At 38.2% G+C, this 17,633-nt stretch overlaps 1 protein-coding gene across 1 annotated transcript; it reads left to right on the forward strand.

Annotated features, from left to right (window-relative positions):
* Positions 1-12,141: 12,141 nt before the first annotated feature.
* Positions 12,142-13,940, forward strand: LOC110454728 (histone H1-delta-like). Its single transcript, XM_021504402.1, has one exon. The coding sequence runs from the start codon at positions 12,167-12,169 to the stop codon at positions 12,737-12,739; it is 573 nt and encodes a 190-aa protein (XP_021360077.1). The 5' UTR covers positions 12,142-12,166; the 3' UTR covers positions 12,740-13,940.
* Positions 13,941-17,633: the final 3,693 nt, after the last annotated feature.

The following is a 17,633-nucleotide window of genomic DNA, read 5'->3' on the forward strand; positions in this document are numbered from 1 at the left end:
ATGTCCACCCATACAGGCATATAATTACATAATAAGGTCACTCTGACCTTCTGGTCAAAATTTGACATAGGGAATTCAACATAGGGCTGTTGTTTGACCGTATTTGGTTACTGACCTACTTTTTGAGCTACACAGAAATGTGTCATTTGGTTCACAAATTAACATTGTACAGTGTTATGACCATGTAAGGTAACTGACCTATATTTGAAAATTAAATCACTCGGCTTCATCATAAACACAACACAATAGCAACAATATGGTATTGGTCCATCTCCTGTGCTTTATCATAAACACAACACAATAGCAAAAATATGGTATTTGTCCATCTCCTGTGCTTTATCATAAACACAACACAATAGCAACAATATGGTATTGGTCCATCTCCTGTGCTTTATCATAAAAACAACACAATAGCAAAAATATGGTATTGGTCCATCTCCTGTGATTCATCATAAAAACAACACAATAGCAACAATATGGTAAAGGTCAATCTCCTGTGCTTTATCATAAACACAACACAATAGCAACAATATGGTAAAGGTCCATCTCCTGTGCTTCATCATAAAACAACACAATAACAACAATATGGTAAAGGTCAATCTCCTGTGCTTTATCATAAACACAACACAATAGCAAAAATATGGTAAAGGTCAATCTCCTGTACTTTATCAGAAACACAACACAATAGCAACAAGATGGTAAAGGTCCATCTCCTGTGCCTTATCATAAACACATCACAATAGCAACAATATGGCAAAGGTCCATCTCCTGTGCCTTATCATAAACACAACACAATATGGAAAAGGTCAATCTCCTGTACTTTATCATAAACACAACACAATAGCAAAAATATGGAAAAGGTCAATCTCCTGTACTTTATCAGAAACACAACACAATAGCAACACTATGGTAAAGGTCCATCTCCTGTGCTTTATCATAAACACAACATAATAGTAACAATATGGTAAAGGTCCATCTCCTGTGCTTTATCATAAACACAACACAATAGCAACACTATGGGAAAGGTCCATCTCCTGTGCTTCATCATAAACACAACACAATAGCAAAAATATGGTAAAGGTCAATCTCCTTTGCTTTATCATAAACACAACACAAAATGGTAAAGGTCCATCTCCTGTTCTTTATCATAAACACAACATAATAGAAACAATATGGTAAAGGTCCATCTCCTGTTCTTTATCATAAACACAACACAAAATGGTAAAGGTCCATCTCCTGTTCTTTATCATAAACACAACACAACAGCATCAATATGGTAAAGGTCAACCTCCTGTGCTTTATCAGAAACACAACACAATAGCAACACTATGGTAAAGGTCCATCTCCTGTGCTTCATCATAAACACAACACAATAGCAACAATATGGTAAAGCTCCGTCTCCTGTGCTTTATCATAAACACAACACAAAATGGTAAAGGTCCATCTCCTGTGCTTCATCAAATATAGCCCAGAAATCTGTTTAAACGTATAACCCAGCAATCTGTGTAAACGTATAACCTAGAAATCTGTGTAAACGTATAACCCAGAAATCTGTGTAAACGTATAACCCAGAAATCTGTGTAAACATATAACCCAGAAATCTGTGTAAACGTATATCCTAGAAGCTATGTAAACGTATAACCCAGAAACCTGTGTAAATGTATAACCCAGAAATATATGTAAACGTATAACCCAGAAATCTGTGTAAACGTATAACCCAGAAATCTATGTAAACGTATAACCCAGAAACCTGTGTAAATGTATAACCCAGAAATATATGTAAACGTATAACCCAGAAATCTATTATAACCCAGAAATCTGTGTAAACGTATATCCTAGAAGCTATGTAAACGTATAACCCAGAAACCTATGTAAACGTACAACCTAGAAATCTGTGTAAACGTATAACCTAGAATCTGTGTAAACGTATTACCCAGAAACATGTGTAAACGTATTACCCAGAAACATGTGTAAACGTATTACCCAGAAACATGTGTAAACGTATTACCCAGAAACATGTGTAAACGTATAACCTAGAATCTGTGTAAACGTATTACCCAGAAACATGTGTAAACGTATTACCCAGAAACATGTGTAAACGTATTACCCAGAAACATGTGTAAACGTATAACCTAGAATCTATGTAAACGTATAACCTAGAATCTATGTAAACGTATAGCCCAGAAATCTATGTAAACGTATAAACCAGAAATATATGTAAACGTATAACCTAGAAGCTATGTAAACGTATAACCCAGAAATATATGTAAACGTATAACCCAGAAATCTATGTAAACGTACAACCTAGAAACCTATGTAAACGTATAACCCAGAAATCTATTATAACCCAGAAATCTGTGTAAACGTATATCCTAGAAGCTATGTAAACGTATAACCCAGAAACCTGTGTAAATGTATACCCCAGAAATATATGTAAACGTATAACCTAGAAGCTATGTAAACGTATAACCCAGATATATATGTAAACCCCAGAAATCTATGTAAACGTATAACCTAGAATCTATGTAAACATATTACCCAGAAATCTATGTAAACGTATAAACCCAGAAATCTATGTAAACGTATAACCCAGAAATATATGTAAACCCCAGAAATCTATGTAAACGTATAACCTAGAATCTGTGTAAACGTATTACCCAGAAACATGTGTAAACGTATTACCCAGAAACATGTGTAAACGTATTACCCAGAAACATGTGTAAACGTATTACCCAGAAACATGTGTAAACGTATAACCTAGAATCTATGTAAACATATTACCCAGAAATCTATGTAAACGTATAAACCAGAAATATATGTAAACGTATAACCTAGAATCTATGTAAACATATTACCCAGAAATCTATGTAAACGTATAACCCAGAAATATATTTAAACCCCAGAAATCTATGTAAACATATAACCTAGAATCTATGTAAACGTATAGCCCAGAAATCTATGTAAACGTATAAACCCAGAAATCTATGTAAACGTATAACCTAGAAATCTGTGTAAACGTATAACCTAGAAATCTGTGTAAATGTATAGCCCAGAAATCTATGTAAACGTATAAACCAGAAATATATGTAAACGTATAACCTAGAAGCTATGTAAACGTATAACCCAGAAACCTGTGTAAATGTATATCCCAGAAATATATGTAAACGTATAACCCAGAAATCTATGTAAACGTATAACCCAGAAACCTGTGTAAATGTATATCCCAGAAATATATGTAAACGTATAACCTAGAAGCTATGTAAACGTATAACCCAGAAACCTGTGTAAATGTATACCCCAGAAATATATGTAAACGTATAACCTAGAATCTATGTAAACATATTACCCAGAAATCTATGTAAACGTATAACCCAGAAATATATGTAAACGTATAACCTAGAATCTATGTAAACGTACAACCTAGAATCTATGTAAACGTATAACCCAGAAATCTATGTAAACGTATAACCTAGAATCTATGTAAATGCATAACCTAGAATCTATGTAAACGTAAAACCTAGAATCTATGTAAATGCATAACCTAGAATCTATGTAAGCGTATAACCTAGAATCTATGGAAACGTATAACCCAGAAATCTGTGTAAACGTATAACCCAGAAATCTATGTAAACGTATAACCTAGAAATATGTGTAAACGTATAACCTAGAAGCTATGTAAACGTATAACCCAGAAATCTATGTAAACGTATAACCCAGAAATATGTGTAAACGTATAACCTAGAAGCTATGTAAACGTATAACCCAGAAATATGTGTAAACGTATAACCTAGAAGCTATGTAAACGTATAACCTAGAAGCTATGTAAACATATAACCCAGAAATCTGTGTAAATGTATAGCCCAGAATCTATGTAAACGTATAACCTAGAATCTATGTAAACGTATAGCCCAGAAATCTATGTAAACGTATAACCCAGAAATCTATGTAGACGTATAACCTAGAATCTATGTAAACGGATAGCCCAGAAATATATGTAAACGTATAACCTAGAAATATATGGAAACGTATAACCCAGAAATCTATGTAGACGTATAAACTAGAATCTATGTAAACGGATAGCCCAGAAATATATGTAAACGTATAACCTAGAATCTATGTAAACGTATAACCTAGAAATATATGTAAACGTATAACCCAGAAATCTATGTAAACGTATAACCCAAAAATATATGTAAACGTATATCCAAGAAACATGTGTAAACATATAACCTAGAATCTATGTGAACGTATATCCCAGAAACATGTGTAAACGTATAACCTAGAATCTATGTAAACGTATAACCCAGAAACATGTGTAAACATATAACCCAAAAATATATGCAAACGTATAACCCAGAAATCTATGTAAACGTATAACCTAGAATCTGTGTAAACGTATAACCTAGAAATCTGTGTAAACGTATAACCTAGAATCTGTGTAAACGTATAACCTAGAAATCTGTGTAAACGTATAACCTAGAATCTGTGTAAACGTATAACCTAGAAATCTGTGTAAACGTATAACCTAGAATCTGTGTAAACGTATAACCTAGAAATCCGTGTAAACGTATAACCCAGAAACATGTGTAAACATATTACCCAAAAATCTATGTAAATGTATAACCCAGAAATCTATGTAAACGTATAACCCAGAAACCAGTGTAAACGTATAACCCAGAAACATGTGTAAGTGTATTACCCAGAAACATGTGTAAACGTATTACCCAGAAACATGTGTAAACGTATAACCTAGAATCTGTGTAAACGTATTACCCAGAAACATGTGTAAGTGTATTACCCAGAAACATGTGTAAACGTATTACCCAGAAACATGTGTAAACGTATAACCCAGAAATCTGTGTAAACTCCATCGGGTTCAGTTCTCGGTCTGCACACTTTGAAATGTTTTGTCTAATGTCTAACTGTTGTTTAATGCGTTACCGTTGTTGATTGTTGTTTAATGCGTTACCGTTGTTGATTGCTGTTTGATGCGTTAACGTTGTTGATTGTTGTTTAATGCGTTACCGTTGTTGATTTTTGTTTCATGCGATACCGTTGTTGATTGTTGTTTAATGCGTTACCGTTGTTGATTGTTGTTTAATGCGTTACCGTTGTTGATTGTTGTTTAATGCGTTACCGTTGTTGATTGTTGTTTAATGCGTTACCGTTGTTGATTGTTGTTTAATGCGTTACCGTTGTTGATTGTTGTTTAATGCGTTACCGTTGTTGATTGTTGTTTAATGCGTTACCGTTGTTGATTGTTGTTTAATGCGTTACCGTTGTTGATTGTTGTTTAATGCGTTACCGTTGTTGATTGTTGTTTAATGCGTTACCGTTGTTGATTGTTGTTTAATGCGTTACCGTTGTTGATTGTTGTTTAATGCGTTACCGTTGTTGATTGTTGTTTAATGCGTTACCGTTGTTGATTGTTGTTTAATGCGTTACCGTTGTTGATTGTTGTTTAATGCGTTACCGTTGTTGATTGTTGTTTAATGCGTTACCGTTGTTGATTGTTGTTTAATGCGTTACCGTTGTTGATTGTTGTTTAATGCGTTACCGTTGTTGATTGTTGTTTAATGCGTTACCGTTGTTGATTGTTGTTTAATGCGTTACCGTTGTTGATTGTTGTTTAATGCGTTACCGTTGTTGATTGTTGTTTAATGCGTTACCGTTGTTGATTGTTGTTTAATGCGTTACCGTTGTTGATTGTTGTTTAATGCGTTACCGTTGTTGATTGTTGTTTAATGCGTTACCGTTGTTGATTGTTGTTTAATGCGTTACCGTTGTTGATTGTTGTTTAATGCGTTACCGTTGTTGATTGTTGTTTAATGCGTTACCGTTGTTGATTGTTGTTTAATGCGTTACCGTTGTTGATTGTTGTTTAATGCGTTACCGTTGTTGATTGTTGTTTAATGCGTTACCGTTGTTGATTGTTGTTTAATGCGTTACCGTTGTTGATTGTTGTTTAATGCGTTACCGTTGTTGATTGTTGTTTAATGCGTTACCGTTGTTGATTGTTGTTTAATGCGTTACCGTTGTTGATTGTTGTTTAATGCGTTACCGTTGTTGATTGTTGTTTAATGCGTTACCGTTGTTGATTGTTGTTTAATGCGTTACCGTTGTTGATTGTTGTTTAATGCGTTACCGTTGTTGATTGTTGTTTAATGCGTTACCGTTGTTGATTGTTGTTTAATGCGTTACCGTTGTTGATTGTTGTTTAATGCGTTACCGTTGTTGATTGTTGTTTAATGCGTTACCGTTGTTGATTGTTGTTTAATGCGTTACCGTTGTTGATTGTTGTTTAATGCGTTACCGTTGTTGATTGTTGTTTAATGCGTTACCGTTGTTGATTGTTGTTTAATGCGTTACCGTTGTTGATTGTTGTTTAATGCGTTACCGTTGTTGATTGTTGTTTAATGCGTTACCGTTGTTGATTGTTGTTTAATGCGTTACCGTTGTTGATTGTTGTTTAATGCGTTACCGTTGTTGATTGTTGTTTAATGCGTTACCGTTGTTGATTGTTGTTTAATGCGTTACCGTTGTTGATTGTTGTTTAATGCGTTACCGTTGTTGATTGTTGTTTAATGCGTTACCGTTGTTGATTGTTGTTTAATGCGTTACCGTTGTTGATTGTTGTTTAATGCGTTACCGTTGTTGATTGTTGTTTAATGCGTTACCGTTGTTGATTGTTGTTTAATGCGTTACCGTTGTTGATTGTTGTTTAATGCGTTACCGTTGTTGATTGTTGTTTAATGCGTTACCGTTGTTGATTGTTGTTTAATGCGTTACCGTTGTTGATTGTTGTTTATGCATTACCGTTGTTGATTGTTGTTTATGCATTACCGTTGTTGATTGTTGTTTATGCATTACCGTTGTTGATTGTTGTTTAATGCATTACCGTTGTTGATTGTTGTTTAATGCATTACCGTTTCAGCACTAGTAGCACGTCCATTCCGGTAACTTGGATTCGATAACGTTTAGATGTACATAATTGTTGATTCTTATTGTTATTCTATTACATTAAAACAAATTACTATTTAGCGTCACATTCGTTTTCCTCTACATCCTTGGTTTCTTAAGGAACAACAGATACATTTCATATGTGGATAAACATTTCTTTTGATATTTTTCATGGGAATGTAGCATGGATGAAAAATATGAAAAATTGCGCCAAAGAGTGGAATCAAGATACCATAAATATCAGTATGTCTTTCTTCACAAATACTTAAACTCACCGTTCTCCAAGTAGGCGGTTAGATAGATGACGCCGAATAAAGCATCCTCGATACTCCATTTACGCTCACTTCATCCTCGATACTCCAGGGTCACGCTCACTTCATCCTCGATACTCCAGGGGTCACGCTCACGTCATCCTCGATACTCAAGGGGTTACTCTCACCCCATCCTCGATACTCCATGGGTTACTCTCACTTCATCCTCGATACTCCAGGGGTTACTCCCACTGCATTCTCGATACTCCAGGGGTTACGCTCTCTTCATCCTCGATACTCCAGGGGTTACTCCCACTGCATTCTCGATACTCCAGGGGTTACCCCCACTTCATTCTCGATACTCCAGGGGTTACCCCCACTTCATTCTCGATACTCCAGGGGTTCCTCCCCCTTCATTCTCGATACTCCAGGGGTTCCTCCCCCTTCATTCTCGATACTCCAGGGGTTCCTCCCCCTTCATTCTCGATACTCCAGGGGTTACGCTCTCTTCATCCTCGATACTCCAGGGGTACTCTCACCTCGTCTTCGATACTCCAGGGGGTACTCTCACTTCATCCTCGATACTCCAGGGGCTACGCTAACCTCGTCCTCGATACTCCATGGGTTACTCCCACTTCATCCTCGATACTCCAGGGTTACTCCCACTTCATTCTCGATTCTCCAGGGGTTACTCTCACTTCAACCTCGATACTCCATGGGTTACTCCCACTTCATCCTCGATACTCCAGGGTCACGCTCACTGCATCCTCGATACTCCAGGGGTCACGCTCACGTAATCCTCGATACTCAAGGGGTTACTCTCCCCCCATCCTCGATACTCCAGGGGTTACGCTCTCTTCATCCTCAATACTCCAGGAGTTACGGTCACCTCATCCGCGATACTCCAGGGGTTACTCCCACTGCATTCTCGATACTCCAGGGGTTACGCTCCCTTCATCCTCGATACTCCAGGGGGTACGCTGACCTCGTCCTCGATACTCCAGGGGCTACTCTCACTTCGTCCTCGATACTCCAGGGTTACTCTCACCTCGTCTTCGAAACTCCAGGGGTTACTCTCACTTCAACCTCGATACTCCATGGGTTACTCTCCCTTCATCCTCGATACTCCAGGGGGTACGCTGACCTCGTCCTCGATACTCCAGGGGCTACGCTCACTTCGTCCTCGATACTCCATGGGTTACTCTCCCTTCATCCTCGATACTCCAGGGGTTACGCTCTCTTCATCCTCAATACTCCAGGAGTTACGGTCACCTCATCCGCGATACTCCAGGGGTTACTCCCACTGCATTCTCGATACTCCAGGGGTTACCCCCACTTCATTCTCGATACTCCAGGGGTTACGCTCTCTTCATCCTCGATACTCCAGGGGTACTCTCACCTCGTCTTCGATACTCCAGGGGGTACTCTCACTTCATCCTCGATACTCCAGGGTTACTCTCACCTCGTCTTCGATACTCCAGGGGTTACTCTCACTTCATCCTCGATACTCCAGGGGCAACGCTCACCTCGTCCTCAATACTCCATGGGTTACTCTCACCCCATCATCAATACTCCATGGGTTACTCTCACTTCATCCTCGATACTCCAGAGGTTACTCTCACTTTATCCTCGATACTCTAGGGTTACTCGATACTCCAGGGGTTACGCTCACTTCATCCTCAATACTCCAGGGGTTACGCTCACCTCATCCTCGATACTCCAGGGGTTACTCTCACTTCATCCTCGATACTCCAGGGGTTACGCTCACTTCATCCTCGATACTCCAGGGGTTACGCTCACCTCGTCCTCGATACTCGAGGGGTTACTCTCACCCCATCCTCGATACTCCAGGGGCTACGCTCACCTCGTCCTCGATACTCCAGGGGTTACTCTCACCACACTTGATACTCTAGGGGTTACGTTCACTTCATCCTCGATACTCCAGGGGTTACTCTCACTTCATCCTCGATACTCCAGGGGGTACTCTCACTTCATCCTCGATACCCCAGGGGTTACTCTCACTTCATCCTCGATACTCCAGGGGGTACTCTCACTTCATCCTCGATACTCCAGGGGGTACTCTCACTTCATCCTCGATACCCCAGGGGTTACTCTCACTTCATCCTCGATACCCCAGGGGTTACTCTCACTTCATCCTCGATACTCCAGGGGGTACGCGCACCTCGTCCTCGATACTCCAGGGGTTACTCTCACCCCATCCTCGATACTCCAGGGGCTCCGCTCACCTCGTCCTCGATACTCCAGGGGTTACTCTCCCCACACTTGATACTCTAGGGGTTACGTTCACTTCATCCTAGATACTCCAGGGGTTACTCTCACTTCATCCTCGGTACTCCAGGGGTTACTCTCACTTCATCCTCGATACCCCAGGGGTTACTCTCACTTCATCCTCGATACTCCAGGGGTTACTCTCACTTCATCCTCGATACCCCAGGGGTTACGCTCACTTCATCCTCGATACTCCAGGGGCTACGCTCTCTGCAACCCTCGAATATGTCATGTCAAAACTGAAGGCATGGTTGACTGAAATTACATACTTGTTATATGGAAGGGTATTATCACCTGAAAATCTGAAAAAAGTGCACCTTGAGACCCCTTAGATATAGTCATGGCACAACGACAACCCCTTAGATATAGTCATGGCACAACGAAAACCGTGACTCGACAAAAAGTCTCTCATTTTATTTAATTTCTACCTCGATCGCCTACGTTAACGTATTTCATGTTCCTCTTTTCATTTATTATACGTTGTATGTGCCTCCCGTTATATCAGCAACCCCCTTTATGACGCTAAAATTGGTCGGATCAATTTGACATTATAACGAGGTTTATACTATTTAATTATACAGTGCACATTCATAATATTTCAGACCTCTGTCATAAAAATTAAGATTTCAAAGTACAGTATTATATACTACCATTTAAACTGATTTTTTTTTATAAACATTTGTGTTATTATCATCATAAAATAGTGTGCGTCAAATGCGATACAATAACAACTTAACATAGGTATGGAACGCCATTTTACTATTTGACCATTCCCTATTTTCTTATACTAAAAAAAATATTTTTTCTGATATAAAAATATATATGTTTTGGGTAGAAAAATTCGATTTTTTTATATATCTAAAAAGATTTCTATAATACCAGAAGAATAAGTGACTTTTTGATATCACAAAATAGGGATTAAATATTGTACAATGGTGTCCCATTAATTATAGGCACACGTGCACGCATACATTATGAATTCAGCAATACGACTATATATTATATTAAACATGTTTTTTTTCATAATTCTTAATAATTAGTTTAACACATGAATAAGGAGAAACTTATTATTAACTAAATGAAGAAAAAAGTTTTACTAAAACTAAAAGGTACGATCCCCGATTCGTAATATAAACACCCATGAAACCCCGACCTAATTATATTTACTGACAATTCCACAACTATATTGTATTTCTTGTTGTAGTGTGGTATGTTTTCAGCTCGAAAACTGTATTTTTTCAAGTATTAAGTGCAATGATAACTAAAATGTTGAAGACATTTTCATCCGACTTCTATAATCAAAATCAGTCACATACCAAGAAAATATAGTGACACACTCGTACATTTATATAACACACACGCATATATATAAGTCTACAACTAAATCTACCGGTTAATTGGCAGAAGTATATACATTTTGTTTATGTTATCCGACTTATTTTGATCAGTGTAGCTAATCTGTTATAAAATAACCTTTGTGTGTCAATTTCAAAAGCTAAACAATTGTTAGTCACACGTATACGTGAGATGTGTACCGTCGTACATGTATATATGTATACGTCTGCCTTTTATATTCTGTCAATAATAAAGAAAATATAAAAATAAAATAAAAAATACGATTATGTTATAGGGGTATTTTTTTAAATTTTATGTTAGGTTAAAGGGTTTATCATTGGCAGAATTTCAGACTCATGTGCCCAGATGTATGCCCATTCTGTACATCGCGTTCGGCTTTTGGTCGCCTGAGGAAAAACCATCCTCTTTAAGGCTAATATTGAAAATCAAAATAGGAATATATAGTCTAAAATACATATTGACTAGATACCTAAAACTAACAATAAACCATACTTTGAAATAAAAACGTAAATACATAGACATCAACAGAAGATGTCTCAATATTTGTCGAGTAAAAATGAACGTAGCGGTTCGCCATTTTGTAAATTTTTCTACCGTCTGTCCAATCTGAAGTTCATTGAGAATTGTTCCACAAATCACAATAAATGCACTCTTAAAATCAAAGTTGGGTAAAAAGCATAATCTTATATGTATTTGTGTGGAATTGTAACACCCTGGTTATATATAAAAGGTAATAAACCACAAAAAAACTTCATAAACATAGGAATACGCGGCGACTGAGAATGGCGCTCACACCTGTGTATTTGTGTTTCTATCGACCATTTCATTTGCTTGTTATTTGATAATTTACGAGTATTTCACAGGAAAGCAACTGCGATCGGTTTCATTAAACCTTGAATTTTGATTTTCTGTAGTTATTTACCTGTTGATTCACACAGATATTTGTATAAATGGCATTTTTCAGCAGCATGTACACTATCAAGTAATGGAAAGTGGTCGAAAAACTGCTTGAAACAATATTTTGTACAAATTAATAGACATTTTCATCATGAAATTTTAAACTTTAATTTCCTTTCTCTCAGAAAATCAAATATAATGTCATATCAGTAATTCAAACAGTATTTTATAGACGATAGTATTTAGGTAAGGAAACACATTCTACGCAAAACATGGGATATCAATTGAATAGCGAGCACTTTTGGAAGGGGTGTCTTCGACGAGGTGCGAGCAAAATTAATATATACGCGCAGCTCAAAATTTTTGGGCATTCTCATTCTGACTACGGTTACGAGAGCACTAAAACCACGACGATGTCTGACGCAGCAGCAGCAACAGCACCGGCTCCGGCCAAGAAGGCGACCAAGGCCAAGAAACCAGCCAAACCAAAGGTACCATTACCTCACCCATCATTCGCCGACATGGTCATCAAAGCTATCACGGCTCTGAAGGAAAGGAAAGGATCCTCCAGGAAGGCTATGATCAAATACATCATGGCCAACTACAAGGTTGGAACCGATGAAAACAAAGTCAACACCAGAGTGAAGACTGCTCTGAAGTCTGGAGTAGCAAAGGGAGCCCTGAAACAAGTGAAGGGAACCGGTGCCTCTGGATCTTTCAAGGTTGGAGAGAAAGTCAAGGCGACCAAGCCTAAGAAGCCCGCAGCGAAGAAGGCAGCCGTGAAGAAGCCCAAGAAGCCCGTAGCAGCTAAGGCCAAGAAACCTGCAGCTAAGAAAGCAAAGAAGCCCGCAGCTAAAAAGCCCGCCGCCAAGAAAGCAGCCAAGCCAGCAGCCAAGAAGCCCAAGGCAAGCAAGCCAAAATCACCCAAGAAGGCAAAGAAGCCCGCAGCAAAGAAGCCAGCAGCCAAGAAAGCCGCAAAGAAGTGAACACGAAAGTAACTCTTCTTAACCCCACACAAAAGCCCTTTTCAGGGCTACCCAATTTCCTCAAAAGGTGTACATGGATTGCTCGAAATAACGCATGAGTTGGCTGTCCATGACTAAGCAAGGTAAATGGTAGTATATAAATGAGTTTACATACGAAACCAACATTCCTCTAGATTGCATTGAATTGTCAGGCAAAAACAAATGTAAACATAATTGTCAAAAGGTAAATTTTGGTTACCGTTATATGCAGTAATCCAATAACACAAACCTCACGATGCATTTCTTGTTTGTTCATTTACAGAATGTCTGCTAATGATATTGTAACCTTTATGGTATATTATTGAATGTAACCCTCCGATATCGCAGAATAAAGATATTGACTGGACACCCGATACGAAAGTCGTATGCTCAAGTTAGCGTGAACACCAAACGTATCGTCAGGACTGTGTATTAACTCACATGTGTGTGTGTAGCTATTGTGTCTGTTTACTGAGCTATGCTAACCACCTCGTTTGTGTGTGTACCGCTCCACGTAGCACTCCCTTTCCTTGCAACATAACAAGGTTACCGTTGATAACTTAGCACGGTTAGTTTTGTGAAGAAGAATTTATTCATAATAAAAATATCGATTACAAATAATATGTAGGGAGGTTGGATATTTAAGTATTTTATACGAGTTGAGGTAATAATTCGGATATTGTTTCATCTTGTCCTACATTGAAGACATAACCCGACGACAACATTTATATCAGTTACACTGAATGTTTTTAATTTAAATTGTGTCCGGCGTCATAATGGTGACGTTGTAACATTTATTTTTTGGATAGGAATGGCTCCGTCTTGTCTTACCATGGTAATTTATATTCTGAAGAACTGTATACAATAAGTAGATTTGGACCAATAATAAACTCCTAGTATGTACCCTCAGTGTACCGTCGTCGTAAACTCCAGATATCGAATACCAGACCAAACAGAAATCTTGATTTCAATGTTAGTTATGTTTAGGACAAAATATTACTGAATCGTTATGAAAAGAAACTGCTGTGTCAACAAAGTATTTTAATTCTGTGTTGTAAATACGAAACGAAAACTCTTGGTTCAAGAGAACCCTGTATAGTGTGCAAAATGCCACACAACCTCTTTTAATAGCAAAAATATATATTTCTCTTCATTCTTCAGTTAAATAAATAAAATTTTAATTATGCCGACTGTCTCCCGGTGTCACGCCAATTTATTTTTACAGCCAGCCGTATTACAGGCGAAAATGATTAAACAAGAGGCTCAGAGGGCCTGTATCGCTCACATTGATATATAAACAATCATGACAATATGATCACATTAAACATTATACTGCAAATATTTTCAAATATAGGATCTGTCGCTCAGCAACTCTCTTATCTTATTGGGTCCCATCCCTCTGGGAGACCCATTTATTTTACAAATTCAAGCATTGATTCTCATGTCCCTGTGCTCTGAAGCAGACTGGGCTTCCCACACTCCACGTATACATCATCATTACTATTTGACACACAGTCAATAGATCGTTTCTTTTTACACACGATTTGTGTACTTAAGGAGTAACAAATCCTGACATGCTGATCAGGGTAAACAAAAGCTAAAGAGTTATTACGAAGGGGGATAACTGTAATACATCTGATGTCAACACATATGCCGCGCTTCACATAGACACGAAATAATATATTGTATATGTGAATCTTATCTGACATATTGATATAAAGCCCATAGCTAAGGATCGGACAATTGAATTTTAGGCAATAGTTTGAATATAACTTAAGGCTACATGCTACATGTAATCCATACATGGTATAGCCAGTATTCGATCCAGAGTCCTCTAGAAACTACATTTTGTTGTTATTGTTGCTTTTCGTTTATTTGTTTTTGCGTGTGCTTTTCTAGTCTTCTTATCTTAAGGGGGCACGGTGGGACCTCAGACCTTGAAAAAGCCTTAATCCGCCACATATATATTTTTTGTTTGATTGAGTTATCTCCCCCCAACACAATGCACTTTGTGTTGTTTATAAAGTTTGACGCCCTTTCGACAGTTAAGGTCACATGATGACGGCGTTGCAGTTAGTGGATCTTTAGCTCTCCTAGGATGAAGATACTAGTTACTGTAAAGCAGTATATTCAAGAGTTTTATCAACGACGACAAATTGTAACTTGCATCCATCGCACTATAAGGGAAACTCGTATTCACAAATCTTGTAATACTGATTCAACCGCCATACTCTGTCTTCGTTGATGTAAAACTAGTGTCATTACACCATAGAATTGCCCGGTCCTAGGATGACGTCATCTTCGATACTCCAGGGATTACACTCACTTACGCTCTCTACATAGTCCCTAGAATATTGAGGACGTGACGACGCTTACTACTGGATTAACGGAGTTTACTGCCACGCTGTCTCAATAGACAATCTTATTTATAAAGTATTCGTTTTAGCACTGAAGAATAATAATTCGAGGTACATATACATGTATACCGCTTTATCACAACCTAGTTTCTTAGGTCGTCTCAAAGTGGTTCACAAATTATTATCCGTGGTTATAGGACCTTTGCAACTAGCCAACATCTTTTTCAACTCCCTGGGGAGCATACAGCCGGTGCCGCCATTTCGGCGCTCACAGGTAGCATTCTACAATTCTACAAATCGGACATATTTTCTTTGTTGTCCATTTGTAATTATCCGATCTTCCTAGCTTGATGTCAGTGAAGACGAAATTTAGTGCTTATCTGTCTCTGGTTCTACCACGAACACACAATTACCCGGCCCGCATAGTGTCCTATGCAGACAGGTTCACTCTATAACCTCATGTACGCCCCTGTCTATTTGCATGGTCGTTATTGATTACAATCAGATGACTTGCCCCTGTGCTAACGCAGTCAGCGAACGCCAAAGACGGACACTGAAACTCTGTCCGAGCAGTTCTCCAGAATACCGTCAAGGGGTGAAGACAGTATACTTACTGCTCCAGAATACCATCAAGGGGTGAAGACAGTATACTTAGTGCTCCAGAATACTGTCAAGGGGTGTAGATAGTACGTCAGTGATAAAAAGTCAATTCTGTGGATTTTGCGATTGTTCAGTCATTTTGTTCGTGAACTATCTGGGCAACTGTCATGTCCCAAGGGATTTTAGTTTGCGTTATTGTTTTCCTCGTGACGATGGTGGAACAAGGAGAAGGTAGGACGTTTTTAACAGATTTCATTTTCAAATAATTTTAATGGTTAATTGTTTGAAAATAGTAAATTAATGTCATTCTGAAACAAAGGTGTTTTTACGACTAACTTACCGATACATAAAAATGTACAAATCGTTGGCGACAATTGTTAACACAGACGGCTAGCTTAGTTTCAATAGCGCGTTATTCTGAAAAGTTCATATGATCTATTTTTAAGCCTGTACGTGCAGTGCTAACAAATGATGTTAATTTGAAAGAAAATGGGTAGTCGTTTTCATGATAAGATATGTCTAGTGTGACAATGTATGCATACTTTAGGTTCGGAATGTACAAAGCCCAACTCTGAGCAAACGCTATCCGAAGAACCTTGAAATTTCAAATTACTAGTACTAGACATATGTGACCAAGGTCTGGGGAGGAACACTCGTTAACCAATGCACTGGAACCCAAAATATAATCCTTCGATGCATCGAGCTGACATTTAACATGTTTGTAAACGTTAGCGAAAATACTAATCCATCCCATACTTTTTATGTTCTTTTTAATGAAGAGAATTATTTCAGACAATATTGCATAGTGACTTTGGTGAACCTGCTTTTTCAACAGCTATCTTATTCATTATATAAATGTAATCACAAGTGTTTTAATCAATAAGGAATTCAACCTTTCATTCAAGTAAAGGACTTGAGCAAGGCTACTCGTGGTCAAACGTTTGAGATTGGTTTCACCACATGGGCACGGTTCAATTTATAATCATTATGCATGGTAAACAATTCGGAGCCTGGAGGCCTCAGATATAAATTGATAAATTGAACCGTGCCCCTGTGGTTTCACGCAGTAAGAGTCGCTTATAGCTAAAAGTTTGCTATGCTGAATCTGACGATTCATAATTATTCTTTTGTGACGTTTCAAGCTATCAGTATATTATCGTCAAGAAGGAATATTTTTTGTCACGAAAATCAATGGCGCTTGTTTTACAACTTTTAACTTTAACAAGTGTCCGAACAAATAAAAATGTTATATTTATTTACATTAACATGTTGTTATTTGAGGTCTGTCCACCAACATATCGAGAAGAGCTGCTGTGTTAACGTCCACGCTAGAACCGGGCATTGGAACGAACCCTACAACGCTAGGAGTGGGGAACAACACCTCGTCGCTTGGTCATATTCTGCAGGCGATGATTAACAACTCGACGGACAACGACTCCTTCATGTTACTTCTCCAGCACGTCATCTCGACAAGACATAACAGCTCTCTAAGTCATTTAATTACACTTGACGGGACCAACAGCTCTCTAAGTCATTTAATTACACTTGACGGGACCAACAGCTCTCGTAAGTCATTTAATTACACTTGACGGGACCAACAGCTCTCGTAAGTCATTTAATTACACTTGACGGGACCAACAGCTCTCGTAAGTCATTTAATTACACTTGACGGGACCAACAGCTCTCGTAAGTCATTTAATTACACTTGACGGGACCAACAGCTCTCGTAAGTCATTTAATTACACTTGACGGGACCAACGGCTCTCGTAAGTCATTTAATTACACTTGACGGGACCAACGGCTCTCGTAAGTCATTTAATTACACTTGACGGGACCAACGGCTCTCGTAAGTCATTTAATTACACTTGACGGGACCAACGGCTCTCGTAAGTCATTTAATTACACTTGACGGGACCAAC

The sequence above is a fragment of the Mizuhopecten yessoensis genome, unplaced genomic scaffold (assembly GCF_002113885.1).
Source record: "Mizuhopecten yessoensis strain PY_sf001 unplaced genomic scaffold, ASM211388v2 scaffold8037, whole genome shotgun sequence".
In the NCBI taxonomy this organism is placed as follows: Eukaryota; Metazoa; Mollusca; class Bivalvia; order Pectinida; family Pectinidae; genus Mizuhopecten; species Mizuhopecten yessoensis.

Coding starts and splice junctions, on each gene's coding strand:
- LOC110454728 (XM_021504402.1), top strand. CDS start 12,167: ATGTCTGACGCAGCAGCAGCAACAGCACCGGCTCCGGCCAAGAAGGCG.